Source organism: Dunckerocampus dactyliophorus, chromosome 8 (genome assembly GCF_027744805.1).
Source record: "Dunckerocampus dactyliophorus isolate RoL2022-P2 chromosome 8, RoL_Ddac_1.1, whole genome shotgun sequence".
NCBI classification, from domain to species: Eukaryota; Metazoa; Chordata; class Actinopteri; order Syngnathiformes; family Syngnathidae; genus Dunckerocampus; species Dunckerocampus dactyliophorus.
The window spans coordinates 12,175,625-12,194,647 of NC_072826.1; the positions used below are offsets into that span (position 1 = coordinate 12,175,625).

At 42.7% G+C, this 19,023-nt stretch overlaps 2 protein-coding genes across 15 annotated transcripts in view; both read right to left on the reverse strand.

The window, feature by feature from the left end:
• Positions 1 to 478: 478 nt before the first annotated feature.
• On the reverse strand, positions 479 to 14,691 carry hp1bp3 (heterochromatin protein 1, binding protein 3). The gene is made up of 13 exons (XM_054783432.1): positions 14,529 to 14,691; positions 14,020 to 14,100; positions 11,903 to 12,068; positions 11,444 to 11,539; positions 11,173 to 11,329; positions 10,207 to 10,350; positions 10,074 to 10,133; positions 9,846 to 9,985; positions 4,609 to 4,699; positions 3,221 to 3,380; positions 3,009 to 3,120; positions 1,789 to 1,947; positions 479 to 1,698 (listed from the first exon to the last, which is right to left on the reverse strand). Exons 2-13 carry the CDS (start codon positions 14,084 to 14,086, stop codon positions 1,119 to 1,121), a joined length of 1,932 nt encoding a protein of 643 aa, XP_054639407.1. The 5' UTR covers positions 14,087 to 14,100; positions 14,529 to 14,691; the 3' UTR covers positions 479 to 1,118.
• Positions 14,692 to 15,185: 494 nt separating this feature from the next.
• Positions 15,186 to 19,023, reverse strand: part of LOC129185860 (eukaryotic translation initiation factor 4 gamma 3-like) — a 47,258-nt gene continuing 43,420 nt past the window's right edge. For 5 of the 14 annotated variants that reach the window (XM_054783425.1, XM_054783427.1, XM_054783422.1 and 2 more), the window contains 3 exons: positions 16,994 to 17,075; positions 16,778 to 16,924; positions 15,189 to 16,533 (listed from right to left, as the gene is read on the reverse strand). In XM_054783425.1, coding sequence (XP_054639400.1) covers positions 16,352 to 16,533; positions 16,778 to 16,924; positions 16,994 to 17,075 — 411 coding nt within the window. In that variant the 3' untranslated portion in view covers positions 15,189 to 16,351. Of the gene's footprint in view, positions 16,534 to 16,777; positions 16,925 to 16,993; positions 17,076 to 19,023 lie in introns of all 14 variants that reach the window. The other 9 variants (XM_054783424.1, XM_054783421.1, XM_054783414.1 and 6 more) reach the window with 4 other exon arrangements.

Here is a 19,023-nt window from a genome sequence, read left to right on the forward strand (position 1 = left end):
TCTGTGGTTGTTGGTGCTTTATAAAGTTGGAATGGCATGGTAAACGGGGTCACATGTAAACAATTAACAATAGGACAAAATAAGTAGAATTGTGTTAAACTCAATAGTGTAGATCCTCTAAGACAATATCCATATAAACTGTTCAAAATCCATCCATCCATTCATTCATTCACTATCCTCATTAGGGTCACAGCTGACTTTGGGCGAGAGGTACAGGTCACCAGTCAAAGAAAACAAGACAACCATTCAAACATATGGAGAATCTCCAGTTAGTCGAACATGCATGGTTTTTGGGATGGAAGCTAGTGTACCTGGAGAAAACCCAAATAAGCACAAGGAGAACATGCAAACTCCACAATGGTGTTCCAACAATGAATATCAAACTAGGTTGTAGAACAAACTAAAACATGAACACTAATTATCGCTACCTGTAGCCTACTGTATTTGCCTCCGTAAATTGCATGAAAAAAATAACAAGTTGTGTACAAACAGCCATTTTTATTAATGCCTTGGGGGGGAAAAAAAGCAGACCAACACAAGGAGTACATGCATGCAGGGGATTGAGTCGCTACCGCTAGCTGCTTGTTCCTTTATTCACAACACTGAGCTACGCACTGAATTACCAGCTGCGAAGCATGAAAACCGGTTTCAATTACGCTCGTTTACACACGCATCAAAAGATTGGGATTGGATTGTGGATGATTATTGTGTCGAGTCAGCTCTACATGATGAGAACACCAAGTTTTAAACTTTGTGCTGCAAGGCGGAAAGACCCAACAACAACCTTAAAAAATCATGAGCTTTGTAAACCACAATAGAAGTAAAGGGGCCTGAATGAATGTGAGCTGCCATCACAGCTAAAGAAAAAGGTTGTAGTTACAGTACAGTGGACGTGAGCTTGGCGCAGCAACACTAGTGAGCTTCTCTACACGCTGATTAAAAAGGAAATTAATTTACAGGAAACTGGTGGTAAGGACCTTCTTCTACTGTGGAAGTAATAAAAAAAAAACCAAAAACTACTGCCCCATTAAAAAGGGGAGCACAATAAAAAGGGTGCGAGAGCACTGACGGAAGCGGCGAATTGAGAGCGGCCCGCTCTGAGGAAGACGGTCCTGGTCTCAGTTCTTGCCTCTTTTTGACTTGCGAGTGGACTTCTTGTTGCTTGGTGCTGCCTTCTTGGCAACAGGCTCGTTGCTCTTGTCTGCCTTGGAGCGTCTGCCTTTGCTCGCCTGTTTCTTCTCTGCTGGTTCCTCTGGGGTCACCTCCTCCTGCTTTGAACGCTTAGCCCCACCCCTCTTTGCATTTTTGGCAGCAGGCCGCTTGGCCGAGGACTCCTCGGGTGTCGACCGCTTGGCCCCGCCCCTCGCCGTCTCCTTTGCAGGCTCCTCGTCTGCCTCAGACTCATCGGGAGACTCCTCTAGGGTGGCGGGTCGCTTGGCCGCTCGCTTGGCCACTCGTTTGGCCATCTTTTTGACCGCTGGCGTCTTTGGCCTCTTAGCGGGTGCTCGCCTCTTCACGGGCGTGGCTTTAGTGGTAGCTTCTTTCTTGGAGGCTGATGGTTTGGCTGGCGCCCTCTTGGTCGTCGCTTTCTTGGCAGGAGACTTTTTACCAAGAGGGCGTCCTCTCGCTTTCGTGCTGTCGGACTTCTTCGTTGGGGGTGGTTGTCGAACCTTGGGCGGGGGCCTCTTCACGGACGTCCTGCCAAGTACAATTGTGACTTCAGCAGCGTACACTGATCCTTGTCACGTACACTATCCAAAATCACAACAGGTCAAGTTGTGAACCCACCTCTTCCGAACCGGAGCTTCATCCTCAGATTCCTCTTCTTCCTCCTCCTCCTCAGATTCTTCCTCATCAGAAGACGCAGCTCTCCGCCTGGACTTGGAGGCGGGCTGATTGGCCTTCATGGACTGCTTGTTGAATTTGTCTGGGTACAGAGTGGTTGGGCTGCACAAAAACATTCAAACTGAGCTTTTGAACAGAGTCCCTTGACCGGCATTGTATACATGCTCATCCGCCCTGCAGCTAAAGCTACTTTGACACTTGCAAAAATTTTGTCCCCGCAATGGTACGCCATTTTAGGTCCCAATGAGTAAACAGGTGTGAAGAATGTGTGAACTGTGTGGGGAAAATTTTGAAATGTTCAAAATATCTGGCACGAATAATCTTCGCGCCACTTCCGTGAACTAGTCACGATTGCAACGCAACCGATTTGCAAACAATGCGGGTGGTGTGTATGAAAGCAAATCACATACCTTGTAATTGAAGAATGATCCAGCTTTGTGAGGCTTCTTCATAGCAACATGCTTCCACAGCCCCCAAACAGTTGTGGTAGTTCCATCTGAAACTAAAGTTGATCACCCACACTACACTGTCCGTGTTTTCCTTTTTCTAATTAGGGTTATGCCTTCGTCTTTGTCTTCTTCTCTACCGGTTTTCGGTAAGTTAGTAATAATACTGCAGCTACAAGATAATGGACACATTTTCTTTTCTGCAATAAGAGCTTCTTCTCTGGAGCTTGTAGGTCCCTTGCAAATAAGAGGAATTAATGAAGCTAGGGGTTATGCCTGCCATGGTGTGGCTTCACGGGGGACAAAGCGGGACCAAATAATGCCACGACTGCTTCACGAATGTGGGAGATGGTGGTAACAATCCATACCCAGGCGGGAACAATGCGTGCCTCGCCTACTACAGTGTATTTCGTACTAGACGTAAACAGTGCTTGACTTAGGTGTAAGTAAGTCATCCTGGAGCGTGGTATTTCATGCTAATGCGCACCACTTACAGTAACGAATTGTGTGCCTCATGCGTAAACAGAAGAAAACAGTGCATAAACTTCAGGCTTTTTAGGCGTACCATCTAAATTACAAGCCTTGACACGGCGAATTGCGGGACTACGTGGAGCCAAAATTTGTGCAAGTGTCAAAGTAGCATAAGGCGTTTAAGTTCCCATCCCTCTGTTACGTTGATAAAGAAGTATGCCTGCTGCAATTAAAAGTAGAACTTACCTTGGGTAAAAGGGGAATGAGAGCCGGTATGTCCCTGTGAAGCCGTGACCGGTGATCTGCTCCATCCAGCCGAGGACTTTACACTTTGTCAGAGTCCTCCTCAGGTTGGCCACTTTATAAAAAAAAATAAATAAATAAAAATAAAAAAAAGGCACATAGTTTAACTTGGAGGAAGACTTTTGGCCAAACCAGAGGGAGGAGTGTTGTCATACCCAACTGGTATTCCTTGATGTCCTTGTTGGCGTCCAGCAGGTACCTGCGCAGTGTGGTGAAGCTGCACGTTTTGGGCTCATTCATGGCTGTGATGGCCGCCAAGATGGCGTCCTCCAGAGCCCCACCCTTCAGTGGCACCTGGTTGCCAGCGCGCTTGAGCTGTAAGATCAATTTAAAAATAGGCAAATATAAGCATCTATTTTCTGTTTTATTATGGTGTTTTATTTGACAACTATTATTAATAGTGTATTATTTATTCTCCATAGTGTTGCTTTACCAAAGTAGCCGTATTGGTTTGGTTTGCATTCTGGACGACATCTAACATAGTTTAAAAGGTAATCGATTGAATCGATACTAGGAAATAAAGCATTGGATTTCAGCATGGCAGGCTTTATACGGATGTGTGTGTTTTTTTTTATTTTTAGCACTTTAAATGATAGACGTCAAACGTTACTCGATTCAGTCTGCCTGTCTTGTGACGTCACCCAGGTATGTGGTGGTTATGGGAGTTGTCGTGGATCTGTCAAATACAGTTGATTTGCTTCTTCTTTTGGTCAGTTGATTCACTTTATTCAGTATTCATATTTAACTCATCTGTCATTTGAAACTCCTTTTAAGTGACATTTATGGAGACAATATGCAAAGTAAGGACGTTTTGTAAGCCTATACCCACGACACCACGGTATCGTGTTCAGTGTCTCTGTTAAGTGCGTCATCAAGACAGAGGACCCATCCCGACGCTCTCAGCGGCAAAAGGTACAAGGAGGCCGCATTACTTGCTAGTTGCTGAAACGTTCTTTCAAATGGCTGCTCTGATCAGGAGTGTTATCAGTCCCCACGCCCCCCAAAAAGCCCCTGCTGCCATTGGCCATACAGGTGAGAAAGTTTCAACACCGAATTGAAGATATCATACATTCATTTGCTGAGGAATTTGCATAGTGCCCCCCTCACCTCACCTTTGGGTGCAAAGTGCTGGTTTGGATCGCACTACTTAAAGTAAATAATCATGGCAAGGTATACCAACCTCTGTTTATCCTGATTTTTTATTGCATTTTTAACCGATTTTTTGCACTCATTGATCATTTATTCTTAAGTGTGTCAGCATTATTAATAACTTATACCTGATTCCCTTACAAAAACAGAAGTCTTGGGAACTTCGCCTGCATTGTCCAGGGTATTTGTCACAGTCACACTGGTTGAATTTTTGGCTAAAAAGAGTCACTGAATAAATTTAAAGTTAATGAATCGTTTCAGATCATATCGTTCTAAATGAACCAATATCGTCCTTGAATCGTATCGGCTACCACAAATCGCGATACGAATTGAATCGTAATTAAAACGAATGGCTACACCTCTATTAGGTATTGAGAAATGGGGAACACGCTACCTGGAAAGTTCCAGAGGCTCCTTTCCCAGTGATCTGCTCCAGTTGTCGTCGCTCCACCGCCTTTAACAGGGCAGACTTCAGGACGTCTGGCCTGAGCAGGAAACACGTGATAGTTCTCAACATTTACATTCCTTTTAGTGAATCACCTAGGGAGGACGCAACACACGGCTCCGTAGCCGCATGCAGCTCTCTTCAGCTTCCTTGTTGTGGCTTCCATCCAAACAGTGCTTGTAGATTTATTATTTATTCTGGGGTGGGGGGGAAATGTGCATTTTTTTTTTTTTTTTTAGAAAAGTTTGAAATGTTTCACTGTCTGTAAGACCATAATGCATCTAGGCTGAAGATTGGATGAGCATGAGGAAGGCAAGGTCAAGGGAGGCGGAGCCTGTGTGTAGTGAGACACAAGAAAGACGTTGGCTTCTTAAGTATGTACCGTAATGCACATGGTAAGCTAACCATGAATCAGGGCTCCAGACTGCAACTAAATGGTTGCATTTTGCGACTAAAATCGCAAATTTTTCATGTACTTGTGCATGTAAGTATAAAAGTGCAGCTGTTTGTCCCTCATTACCGTGAGAATGAAAAATAGACTGTTAAATGTGGAGTCAACTGACGATAGCTTGTCACAGTGTAAGCCTATCGATGCCAGCTTGTGTGATTGCTCAGGTTTCAAATCACATTCGATCGACTTTTCTGCCATCTTTGTTTACACATTTTGCATGGCTCTCAGTTTCTTCTGTCTCTCTGGTGGCAGCTAGCTAGCTAGTTATCCGCCTGGCCTCTGGTCCACGGACTCCAAGTATATTTTTTTTTAACCGCGGTGACATTTTGTCTTTGAAACAAGCAATGCGGTTCGTTCAGAGCTCGTTTTTGTCCCACAGGGAAGCTACAAGTGGCTGTCATGTTCATAAGGTACGCGCTAACCTGCTTTAAGCGTCACTTAACAACCTTGCTCTCTGCTCTTGCCCTCTCCGCTCTGATTTTGAGCAAGCTCACCAAAGAATATTTGTACTTAGTACTTTTATAACTTTTACAAATTTAGACATGACACCTGTATTTAATGACAAATGGCCACAAAATAGCAAACAGGCGGGTTTGGTTGGCCCTGCCAACAAGGTGTCCCTTAGCAACCCTACCAGTTAATTTACAGATTTTATTTTATTATTATTGAATATTTTTTGTTGCTGACAAACTTCTGCTCCACAGAAGTTGACAGTAACATGCAAATGAGGCAGTTTGCCAACCCGCATTAACTCCTAAAGAAGAAGAAAGGAGACAAAAACCAAAGACGACGATGGCGGGCTGATACAGTAAAAATGAGAGGAAATGTGAATGTTTACTTTGCGAGTCCATTTCTGTGTGCCTCTAAATTTTGTGCTTGCACTCCTAACATTTTTAGTTAGGGGCCACTGGAGCCCTGTGAATACAGGTGGTTCCTACACTGTGATGAAAGTCGGATCTTATACCTAAAGCGGGCCTGACTCCCAATGTATGTGCAAAAATGGGTGAAAATCACAAGTGACATGCACATGGCCCGCACGGATTTTCAAACCCGCAGACAGCACGCAAAGCCTGTCGTAATACGCCTTGCCCGGCCACGGCGGTCGGCTTCTTCTGGCCAACACTCTGGTTCTCCAGACCTCCGTGGACGCACGGCAGCTGCTCACATAGCGTATCTGACATTAATGCACCTTACTCGGCCACGGCTCTTCCCACTGTTTACCTTGGTCCTACCAGTCAAGATAGCTGTAGGTGCCATAGGAAGCCAGTACGCCCATATTGCAAATCAAAGTGAGTGGGCTGCATGAGCCGCGTACAATGCCCACACAGTGAAACGTACGGCAGCCTTACATGAAATGCATCTAGCACGCTCGAGACACACGCCGCACTCATCATCTAAAAGCTACCAATGGAGGGCGAGCGGCAAGCACGTGGGTGTCACGAATCACTTGCAACTCCTCTGATACCCTACTTCCTCTATGTCTGGCCACGGCCAACAAATTTCTCAAAAACTGCAGAGCCTGTGCGTTTGGTAACACGTATGTCGGGATGGTAGGCCCGCTTAAATTAACTCCTAAGTTCCTCACGCTGTACACAGAACACATGAAGGACATAAAATATAGTAATAAAACACTAAATACAAAACTTAAATCGAAGAGTAATAAAATCAAAACTAAAAAAGATAAGGCAATAAATAAAGGTAATAAAATACATCCATCTCAATAATAAGACGACTACACTGCTGTTATTGTCACTTTCATAAGAGCAGATCCTTTAACATTCTCAAAGATACTGTAGTGACCTGGTGTAGTGATTTTTTTGTGATTTCTGAATGTCTTTGAACATGACATGTGTCCTAACTGTGTGTGTGTGCATGCGTGTGCGTGGAGAGGGGATGGCTCTGTGTAGAGGACAATTGAGTTTGCTGATGTTTTGGTGTGGTATGACCAAAAGTAGCCCGGTTTGTTTCTGCAATAAGAGGTTGTTGATCAACCACCATCCTTACAACATCTGCGTAGGTCTTAGAGTACAATCTTTATCCTCATTGATGGTCCTGAGAGTAGTGTTCAGAGCAGTGTGGCTGCGTGTGAGCCGCAGTGTATTCTTCCGCTGTACCTAATTCTTGACCCAGTCTCGTGTTTGCTGGCCAAAATTACACTTTTAATTTGTTTGTGGGAGCATGTACATAAATACAAAATTCAGAACACCGTAAAACAATGACCAACTTTATATACCAAAAAAGAAAAATCACAGAAGAAAATAGATTAATTCTGCAAGTACAGAATCCTTTAGCTTCGCTGCCAATGACGCAGTCTTAGCGGTTTACTTGATATGTGGTGAGAAATTAGCAAACAGTGGTCATCTGAAGGCCTTGTTTTGTTTTTGGTAAACAATACAATGATGTGCTTTACCAAAAAGCTCTACTTTGGTCTCATCTGTCCACAGGACATTCTCCGGGAAGGATTTTGGCTTCTTCAGGTAAGTGTTGGCAAACTCCAGCCTGTTTTTTTATTTTAATTTTTTATAAATGTGTCTGTGTCAGCAGTGGGGTCCTACCATAGCGTCCCTTCTCATTCAAATGGAAACGAATAGCGCAAGCTGACACTGTTGTACACCGTGTTGGCCGGTGAGCTTGAATTTGTTTGGAAGTGGATGCAAGTTCTTTATCCACCATTCAAACAATCCTTCTTTGCAATCTTTCATCATTTTTTCTTTCCATCCACATCCAGGGAGGTTGGATATAATGCTATGCACTGTTAACGTCTTGATGATGTGCACAGTAGACACAGGAACATTCAGATCTCTGGAGATGGACTTACAGCCATGAGACTGTCCATGCTTTTCCACAATTTTGGTTTTCAAATCCTCTGACAATTCATTGCTCTTCTTTTTCCTTCATGCTCAGTGTGGTACATACAACACAAAGATTGAGTCACTTTCTGTGTGATTTCTAAATTGCCAGCACCTATTACTGGCCACAGGTGAGTTTAATACAAATTAAACGGAGCATGGCATGATTGCAATACAATTATTTCTGACAACTTTGATGAGGTGGCAATCATTTTTACCAGTCCATTTCTGGAGTTCTGTGTGGAATAATTAGATATGGCATTTTTCTCTGCTTTTTTGTGTCGTTACAATGCAAACAAAAGAAATTAACATGTAAATACTGAAGCATTTGTAATTGCTACAATTGTTTTGCGATAAGTGGTGCATTATCTGACAGAAGTACAGAGGTGCCAATGTTGCCCAGGACTGTAATTAGTTAATCCAGATTAAAAACGCTTATTTTTTTTTAACGTGTGTAGGAGTAGTGGGCACATGGCTTCTGGTAAAATGTTTGAATGGGTGTGCGACTGAAAAGACTGAAAAAATGCGACTGGGAGAATAATTTAAATGCAATTTGTCTATTCTAGGGCTTCTCCAATCAGGGTTTTATGCTGCCGGTTCGGCTACCGGCACCCATGAGTGAGATCAGCAGATACAAATCACCTGGATTAACTGGAAATTTTTTAATTTATTTATAATAAGTGCTATTGGCCAACAGCGGCACCGTACATGGGGAAAAAAGACAATTCCAAGGGACCCTGACTGCCAGGGGCCTAAAAAAAGAATTATTAAATAAAAAGTGAGGCCCCCCAACATGATATTACAGAAGCAGAAGAAGACATTTGTAGACAGTCTCTGCGCTCCGGTCTCGCTGCCGGCTTCCCATAGAGATCAATATAAGTCACACTGTACAGGAGACGGCTCGTTTTGTTAAGAACTGGGTTGTAGCCGTTTGTCTGTGTTGCCACGGTTGGAAAGAGGTATAGAGGTATGGTTTGCTGTGTTAGAACCATTCACTTGGGAGTTATTGATCCCGGAAGTTTGAATATGTTTCTAACTTTACCACAGTCTGTTTTGCGAGATCTTGCAAAAGATTTTTACGTTATCTAGCAAAGGTTTTGCGAGCTCTTGCAAAAGTTTGTTCTTTTTTTTTTTTAACCCTTCATATTTTTTCCCACTATGTCCCCTAGCATAACCTAATAAGTGGTACATGTAATCCTTTAATAGTAAACATGTATTGGCAGTAAACGTATACTAAATGACAAAATACACTAACATAGCATTATTTAGTGAAAACATTTTACTCACACAAAAGATTCCTTCAAAAGGGATGCACATTTAGAAGATGTACTGCATTTGCAACAGATCTCCTTGTCATACGCATGCGCAGTAGCGTTAGGTGGAGGAAGTACACACCGGCTGCCTTTTCATTCTCTGCTGTGAGCCTTGAAAACTCACCATACTTGTTTGTCCTTCTAATGCCATTATTACATTTGTTGTATTGAAGCTTTTTAACATGCTACCCCTGCAAGATATGTTTTCGTGGCATGTGTTGCATGATGCAAACTTTACATCACTCTCACAAATCGCATAAAAGTTACACACGGCAGACATGTTTGTTTGGGGTTTGCTGCCCATACGTCTGCGCAGTGTGAAGGACCACGGGAGCGGACACTACACTACAGGCTGTGTGCCATAGGTGATCGATTTTTGTGATCGGTGTGGAAAGGCATTGATCGGCATATCCCGACCACATACTTTTCTAAAGAAATCGGCCGATACGGATTGGTGGCTGATCGATCGGACCATCCCTAGTCTATGGTAGTTAAATAAGTGCGCTTGAAGGATGAAGATGGGAAAAGGGACTGCACAAGGCACCAACATTGTGTGAAGTTCTCCACACGTACCTGTTCTCTATGTCGAGGCTAGGGAAGTGTTGCTCCAGGTACTTCTTGATCAGGTAGTAGGAAGCCTCCTTGGGCTCGCACAGACGTGTGATGATGAGCGGCAGAGCGTCTCCCAGAGATTCCTGCTTGGCACCGGCCTTCTGGAGCCAAACATATTAGCATGCTGTCACCACCAACACATTCACTTGTGACATCACTTCAGCTGCGGCTTTTGCGGCAGCCACTTACCTTTGACGAGGAGGGCTGCTTCCCAAGGGTAAAGGTTCCTGAGAGGCCTTTGCCTTTTAGCTACCACAGAGAAGAGAAAATATGTTTAAACAACTGACTTGAGTTGTTTTGATTTTTATTTTATTCAAGGCACCTGCTTGATCGTGCCCTTCTCCAGCTGCTTCTTCATCACTTTCTTGATGTGAAACTTTTTCTTGTCCAGCTCCATGTCAGGGTACTTTTTCACAATGTACTTCATGACTGACTGGTAGGACACGCCAGACCTGTGATTGAAAGACTGTACAAGGAAACGCGTGTTATAAAATAAAAAAAAAAAAAAAGACCTCAACCAAGCATTTGTAACCATCTAGGACAGAAGTCGGCAGCCTTTACTACCAAAAAGACCCATTTTGCTTTGCTCACCCACAAAAGAAAAGTAGTCTAACGTAATACATAACGTAAAACTAGGGCTGTCAAATGATAAAAAATGTTAATCAAATTAATCAGTTTCCCACTTAATCATGATCAATCACCATTTGCAACTATGCGTGAAATATGTTGTGTTCAAAGACACCAAGTAATTTAACTTAAAATTAAACATTTTAACATAATTAAAGAAATAAATAAGCCATTAATGCACTATTTTTGACAGATCTACATAAAACATAATGTTAAGTGGTTGTTTTTAAAATGTCTAAATTTTTGTTTGACCATTTTTTGTTGGCAGAGAAGACAAAAGAATCTGTTTGTGCGGAATTCAAAACTTTTTTCTGGGGCGGGGGGTATATTCATATTTAGCTTACCACGGGGAAGAAGGGTCTAAACCAACAACACAGGCAGTCAATCATCAGCTTCCCCTCCCTTCCTCGCGCTCATCTAATCAGAACTCCATCATGATGCACTGACGTCTTACAAAAAGTGGAATATTAATATTTATCATTTCAGATTAACTTTGCAATTCTTTTTTACTTTTTGTGGCGCCATCATAGAAGGCTATCACTTTTCAAAATTTTACTTAAAACATTGCCTGTCTAATTAAAGGATTTATGATGACAGATTATTTCTAATTTGAACCCACAATAAAATGAAAGTCAACCATAAACAAACAGTGTGTACACACAGTGATGGCTTCGATGAGGAGATGATCTAGTCTGTTCTGAGTGCCAGCGTAGTTGGAGACGGGCCGCTTTTTGCTGGCGGCGACGCTCGCCCACACCGGGATGGTCCTCTTCACCTTCTTGACTTTGGCTTTCTTGTACTTGTAACCATCCTTCAGCCTGTTGACAAACAAGAACAGAAGGCGGGTGGCAAGATGAGTGGTGTGGCTCGTGGAGGCCAGGAGCGATATTTCACTGTGATGGTCCCCACCCTTATCTCTAGCACATCCTCACCTTAGTAGGGGAACATAGCAGTGTGTTGCGCACTGGCCAGCCACGCAGTCCTTGCATTTCTCACTTTGTCCGTTTGTCACCGACAGAGAAGACAAACTGAAAATTTGAGAACATCTGTCTTAATAAATGGATGAGTGGTTTGACTGCTAGTGCTGACCAAGAGGAGAGGTTACCACAGTGACACAATAATTCTCCTCTGATAGTCTAAGAATCTCACTGGACAAAGCTAGCTCGTCAGATGCTCACTCTGCAAACATCCTCTCCCTCCTGTTTATGAGCAGCAAGTGGCTGTGATTAGACACACTTGGTGGAAAACGCAATGCCGCATCCCACAAACGGGTGGCGGCCTGCTGTTATCCAGCGGATGCAAGGATCATGTGAGCAGATAAAAGTGATATCAAAGTGAAATATCGCAGCGTTCCCCCGTGTGGCGGCTGGGCGCGCGCTCAAGGAACTCACCCTTTTTTCTCCGCTCCCTCTCCTGCCTTGTCAGCGGCCACGTCATCCACCTTCTCGCCGTTTTCCGCTGGCTCGCCGTCACTCGCCTTGGCCTCGGCGGTCTCCGTGGAAGATGCCGGCTGCTCGCCCTCAGCTGATGGAGACTTGTCGGGGGTGTCTGCAGGCTCTGGCGGTCACCAAAGTGTAAACCATGATGTCTCGTACTCTATTATAACTACGGATTTCTTATTTTTAGGGGTATTACGAGACACCCAGCTCGAGATGAGACTAACATTATTTCCAAGAAAAGTACAATGAAAAAATATGACAGGACAGACTTTTTAATTTAACCGAGTCGTGATTGGCGACTCAAAACTGTCCATAGGTATGAATGTGAGTGTGAATGGTTGTTTGTCTATATGTGCCCTGCGATTGGCTGGCGACCAGTCCAGGGTGTACCCAGCCTGTTGCCCGAATTCAGCCGGGATAGGCTCCAGCATAATTCTGTGACCCTAATGAGGAGAAGCGGCATAGAAAATGGATGGATGGACAAAATAATGCACGTGCATTGTGAAATGTTTTCCCCCCAGATTAATATATAAACAATATTGTCAACATTAGATTATTTTGAGACCAAATTAACCACTAATGTAATAATAATAATAATAATAATAATAATAATAATAATACGCACGCACACACACTCTGAAGGAAAGCAATATTTCAAATGTCATCTTCCCCTGGTGTAAAGTTGTGGAATTGTTTGGACAAATATAACAATGACAAAAATAACAGTTGGATATATATATATATTTTTTTTTTTTTTTTTTTACGCAAAAAACTATTCAAAGTAGGCAAGTTTGGACACCCATTTTCAGTCTATTTTAATATGTCTATTTTAATATGTTTCTACCAAATGGGGTGTGTTCAGATTTCAGTCGTGTATTAAAACTGGCTCCTTCTAGAACGTTCTGTCACGAGTTAACCAGGTACTTTTTATTCCAGCCATACACTAAATATATTAACTTATTTCAGCTTCTGTAGCATTAATTGGTCTCTTTGTTGGTGTACACATGCGACCCCCCCCCCTTCAAATTAGAATTTGACGTTGCACCATTCCTCTACAGAAACTGCTACATACCCCGAGAGCCCGCTCCAATGATCGAAGTAAGGTGACCGACGGGAGTAAACGTGCAGCATTGTCCAAATGCTCCAAACACAGAATTGATCCCAAACCAAACACCATAAAATAAATGCAGTAGGAAAATCCTGCAATTTAAAACTACAATCACATAAATGCTGAAAATGCCAAAAACACATACAAACCCATAAACAAATGCATGAGAGAAATTCTGCAAGTTCAAAGAACAAAACGGAAGTTTGCCTGGATACCCGAGGAGCCAGACCGGAGGGATGTACGTCTTTAAAGACATAAGCAGGACACACAAGAAAGTTGGCTGACCTTTGAAGAGGCCGACTGAAAAACTAGATTTTACTTGGTCTCTGTCAAACACTTGGCTCTTATATATTACAGTATTATATAGAGCAACCGATTTACATAGCTAATATTAGCATTGCATAGGTCTGGCTCCCCTGGTAAACTTCAGTTTTGTTACACAAACTTGCAGCATTTCTCTCAGGCAGTTGTTTTTGGGGGTTTGTGTGCGTCTTTTGGGCATTTATGTCAAAGCAGCATGTTTTATTTAAATCATGTTCCCGTTATATGTATTTCATATTTGCGCGTTTGGAGTTTTGGATCATTTCTGTGACTGGATCATTTAGATGTTGCTGTGCTTTTCATGGCGAACAAACAGCCAATAGCCAATCTAATAGCCGCCTGCATGTGGTAGTACAACTTCAACACAGATCAGACTAAGGTGTTCATATGTTTTTAAAAAGATGGGTTCATCAACCAATGTCAGGTTTTTAGTGCATGTAAATGTAGTGAATATAAAAATATAATAAACTGTTTTGTATTTAAAGCACAATTACAATTATATTGCATCCAAACAGCACGCCGGGCTTTGTTTGCTGTTGCAAACTTCAAACAGTGAAGGCAGCCATGTTTAAGATAAGGAGGTGATGTTGCGTTCACGGGCCCTTGGTTCATATTGATGGACGTCCTCGCCTGGCCTCACCTGTCTCTGCTGTGGCCGAGGGGGGCTTCTCCTGGGTTGGAGTCGCTGCTGCTCGGCGAATCGGCATCACAGGGGGTTGACCTGGATGATGAAGATTCAAAAACAACAAATGAGAACGCCAGGAAAGAGCGCTGTTTCGGGGCCCTCTGCCCAAACAGACAAACCCACTTTCATTCAGTTAGGCCCCGCGTCGTTTAATGGAGGAAAAAATGCTGAACCGAGGTGGACTAAAATGAAGGAAACTCCTGGGTGGACGCTGCACGTCGGAACTGTTGGTCTTGTAGACTCTTGACCGTTGTGGTTCGACTCAGAAAATTTCGCCATTTTGTCCGCTGGTTTGCGTGCCACACACATATACACATACATACATACGCGCACACACACAGCGATGATGATGGCGGCGTCGAGGAAGAGAGAAAAATGCATTTAAATATCTTGCCCGTGTGCAATTATTTCCCGTTAGCCGAACAACGACGCACTCAGCTCACCACAATGCAAGGCAAACTTACCGTTGACTTTATGGGCGAGAAGTGAGATATTCACCAGTTTAAATTTCTGCACGATCCTTTATTTCGATTCCTCTGTTTACGAGCCCCGCCCCGTTCGAGCGGTTAGTGACGTCACAGTGTCTCGCGCAAGCACGTCCGCCGACCGTCATGGCGGCCTTGAGGTCCTTCTTTGTTGTTTTAATTGAATCCAACATGTAACATGCGTGGTTAGCTAGGCTAGCGGGGAGCACAAAGACGTACAAAAACATAACATCGAGAGAGGACTTACATTAAACTGTTCATTCCGGGTGTTTTAAAATAAAACAATTTTATGATATGCCATCGCACTCACCCGAGTTACAACCCAATTGACCTTAAAGGACTACAAATATGGCGATGTAATTCGTGGGACTCAGCGTGTAAGGCTCATGGAAGTTGTGGTCTGGTAGTTAAACTAAGCTAAAAGTTGTTACTCTTAACATGATAAATAACCACCGAACCCAGTAGCCCCTTTTACACTTTGCTTTTTATGCTGCTCTATTGTATAGAAGGCACAGACACGAAATAGGCGGTCAAAGTCGACCCAGTCTGACGTTGCCGGTAGTATCAGCAAATATATGCTCGATCCACGCCTGTGGCTGATGTGTCTATTTTGCAAGATCTGCGTGTGAAAGAGGCTAGTAATTGGACATGTAGATACTAAAGGAGATGGTACAAGAGTAGCTGGTTAATTGACTTTTTTTTCCAACAAATGTCAGTCGCTGCATTGTCTTTGAATGCACCAATACATGAGAACATCAGTTGCCATTTTCTGAACAAAGATAATGTTTGCACCAACAGTCCAAAACTAGATAACTTCAGTTTCTATGCTTTTCCAGAGGGCACTCATTCATCATGTGCAACATTCAAAAGTAGGAGAATGCAATCACACATCACATGAGGTATGTGATCTAATTAAGGTGTGAGAGCACACACACGTCAGTGCAGCTGTATGTATGCATATGTGGTCATGACACACACACACACACACACACACACACACATACAAGAAATCAACCAAGGGCACTGTTGTGGCGATAACCTGCAAAAGAATCTGGTTGCATGCTGTGCTCCATCACAGTATTTACTCCACGTGTGTCATCATGTCTCCTCAGCACCATTTAGTTTTAACAGGCAGACACACTCCAAACACACAATCACGTGCCATCAAAAGATCAATTCATTTTGAAATATTTTTTTTCCCCATCTTTAATGTATTTACAAGCATTTAATGGGCTCTGTAGGGCTGAAGTATTACAAGCATTTTGTCATACGCGTCCCCCCTGTGTCCACTTTGTCAGTTTCATCACTTCATGAATACAACACGCGGACACGCGGCTACCGAGGGATGCGAGACACTTTTGGATGATGACGTTTGTCACACACTGCTTCCCTTTCATCCCCTAATGATTTTTGTCGTACCCTGTTTTAAATCAAACAGTGTAGAATCCAGGGAGGCCATTTATTTCACAATTATTTTGTTATTATAATTAATTATATTGTTATTTCTATTGTCAGGCTCTCATGTCCATATTTGCAGTCCTTAAAAAAATAATAAATTAAAGAGTCCAGAACCTATGCTTCTTTTAAGTCTTTTCTTAAAAAGTAACAAAAAAAGTAAGTTAAAATTTAAAACAAAAATATTTTCTATGTATAATACATGTATTTAGTGCTTCCGCCGTTGGAATCCAAACTGAAAATGTCGGTATGTTTCCGAACCGTACCGCAGAAAAAGAATTCCAGCCGTAAACAAATTGCTCCGCCCATTTGTTCTGCTGCAGAATGAAGTTCAGCTTTTGCCCCCTTTAGTTGTCCTCCGACTCCTCCTCGGCCTCCCGTAGCCAAGTGAAGAAGGCTGTCACAGACTTGAGGGCCACGCCTTTGCCTTCCTGCTCCGCAGGGTCTTTGCTCGATTCCCACATGTAGAATGCGTCCTCCGAGATGACGTCCTCGTCGTAGAGGCAGTCGAAGAACATCCGCAGTAGGTCTGGTGCGCAGGGAGAGGGAAAGAGTCGCATGAAACTGAATTACGAAGATTATTTTGGTTTTTGGTGTCAATACTGAATAAAAACATGAATGTGCACTTTTCTGGAAGTCCTAAATCTTTTAAATATGCATGAGTGCAAAAAGGTCTGTAAAATAGGATGACAAGGATAATGTCCTAAGTGATATAAGACCTAGGTGAAGTAACCTAGCAAGCACTCATTAAGAAGTAAATAAAGAGCACTTACTAGCAGGCTGATCCAAGGCGACTATCAGCGCCTGAAGTGCATAAAGTGCTTGCAGCTGTCGCTCAGTGTCTGAGTTAAGGTACTTGAGTAATACAGGCAACCTCCTCTGGATGATAGCTGTGTCCACTCGGCAGTTGGTGCTAACGTCTGTGTGTGGGGGAGGAAGAAGGAAGTGATGAGAGTCCCGCTCATCCCACTGAAGAAGGCCGGGCTTACCTTTCACAGCCGCCTTGCACACAGCCGTCATCAGCGCTCTCAGGAAGGGAGATGAGCTCATTTGAGGTTCATCCAGGTTTGCCTGCACACATGAAATCAGCCTGCTAAAGTCCACTGAAGTTTAGAAATACAAATATTCTAATTCAGGGGTGTCAAACTCTATCGCACAGAGGACCAAAACTCAAAGCCGACTTTAGGTTGCTGGCCAAATAGGACAGGAAAACCAACCGTATGGCCGTGAATGTATCCTGACTGCTAATTGGATGAGCCAGCAAAAGGGAGGGGGAGACGGCTGTGGATATATGCCTATGGTTGCTTTGGCGTAGTTGTTCATTTCAATAATGTGATTGTGATCGACCACATCCTCTCAATGTCTGGGCAAAAGCCACAGTCCACGGGATGTGTAACCCGGAAGAGTTTGCAGCTGTGGAATGGGCGGATTACGCTTTTCCCTGCATGTTTTGATGTAGTTAAAATGATAACTTTTGACTGTCTTATGCCTCTTTAAGGTGTTATTTTGTACAGACAGAATGTAATAGGTGTTGTTTCTAGTCGTGTACAGTTAAATTGTTACTTTTGCTCTGAATCTGGCACCCTTAGTAAGAATGGTTATGTGATTCGTGTTAGACATAGTACTGTGGACTTTTACTCTTGTAATATCAGAGTAGTAGTGGTTGAGACCCGAACAATTGCTTGATCATGCAAGCACTTTGTTGAGGTTCACAAAACGGGCCAATTCAATGCTACTTTTCCCAACATTTCCACGAGTCGGATGAAATTGCTGCCTGAGTTTGACACATATGCTCTAATTCGTTACCTAACATTTCATAAATATGACGACTTACATGGCTAACGACAACATGGTGGTCCATAGACAAATTTCTTATTGTTGTACAATTATGCTTCTACAATATTTCAGAGTTTGTGTTTAGCTTTTTTCCTTTCAAAGTTAAGGTGAAGTGTTGTATAGATTAAATGTTTACACTAGTGTTTAATTTAATCTTGTTTACATGTAGCAGCTAAGAACGTTGGAGCATCTGCAACACGACCGCACATTAGACCTTTCATTGATTTTTACTGATAGCAGTAGTTCTGAGGAAGACAAAATATGGGCAAAAATAATCAAGTGCAAAACCAAATGTGTTTAGAAGTACAAATGAACTTTCTTCTATTGCTTTTTTTAGTGGTTTTTTTATGTCCTGAGCCAACTGATATTTTGGATAGGGCGGGGCAGACGAACTGTAAAATACATAGCACCACTAGAGTCGTCAACCCTCCCTTGAAGAACAGAATTGTCCCATGTTTAGAAACAAAAGTACCCATCCCGTATTGAGTTGATTCTCAATCAAAAATAGTTACGTAAAATGACAATAGATAATGAATGACAGGGTGCTTTATATGGCAAACTTTTTCACAGCCCTTTCCTGCTCTGTCACCAATGAAATCATAAAATGGCAGGATTAACCAACTCATCTGTAAAATCCTAGTGGATTAATGGCATATGCATCTGCCTTTTGAGGCAGAGGCCTCAGGTTCAATCGAAACCGCCAGGGTTGCATCAGGAAGGGCATCCGGTGTGAACTTTAACCTAAATCATCATGCAATTGTTTATTTTATTCTGTTCATTTTGTTATTTTGCACTTAAAAAAATTATTGAACAATTTGTTTCCCATGTATTCGTGTTACTCCAAAACATGCATCTGACAAATTCAGGTTTGAGTCAAATAGTATAAAAATCATTTCACACAAAGAAAAAAAGGCACTTGATTAGCAGTAGTTGTATCTAAATGTATTGTGACACCGCTGCTATTTAGTATTGACCATTTATAGATGATTGTGGGTGTTGGATGACACCAGGGTAAAGCTCTTGTGCGCAAAATTCACTGCAGCTGAGATTTATGACAAGAGTGTGTACAAGTGTGTGCCGCATGGTTTGATAGATATGAAAATTTTGTGGAGTTGGAACGGCAATCTGCATTTACAGACAATCCCATTCTAATGTGTTTATGAGCAAGGGCGAACATTTGTGG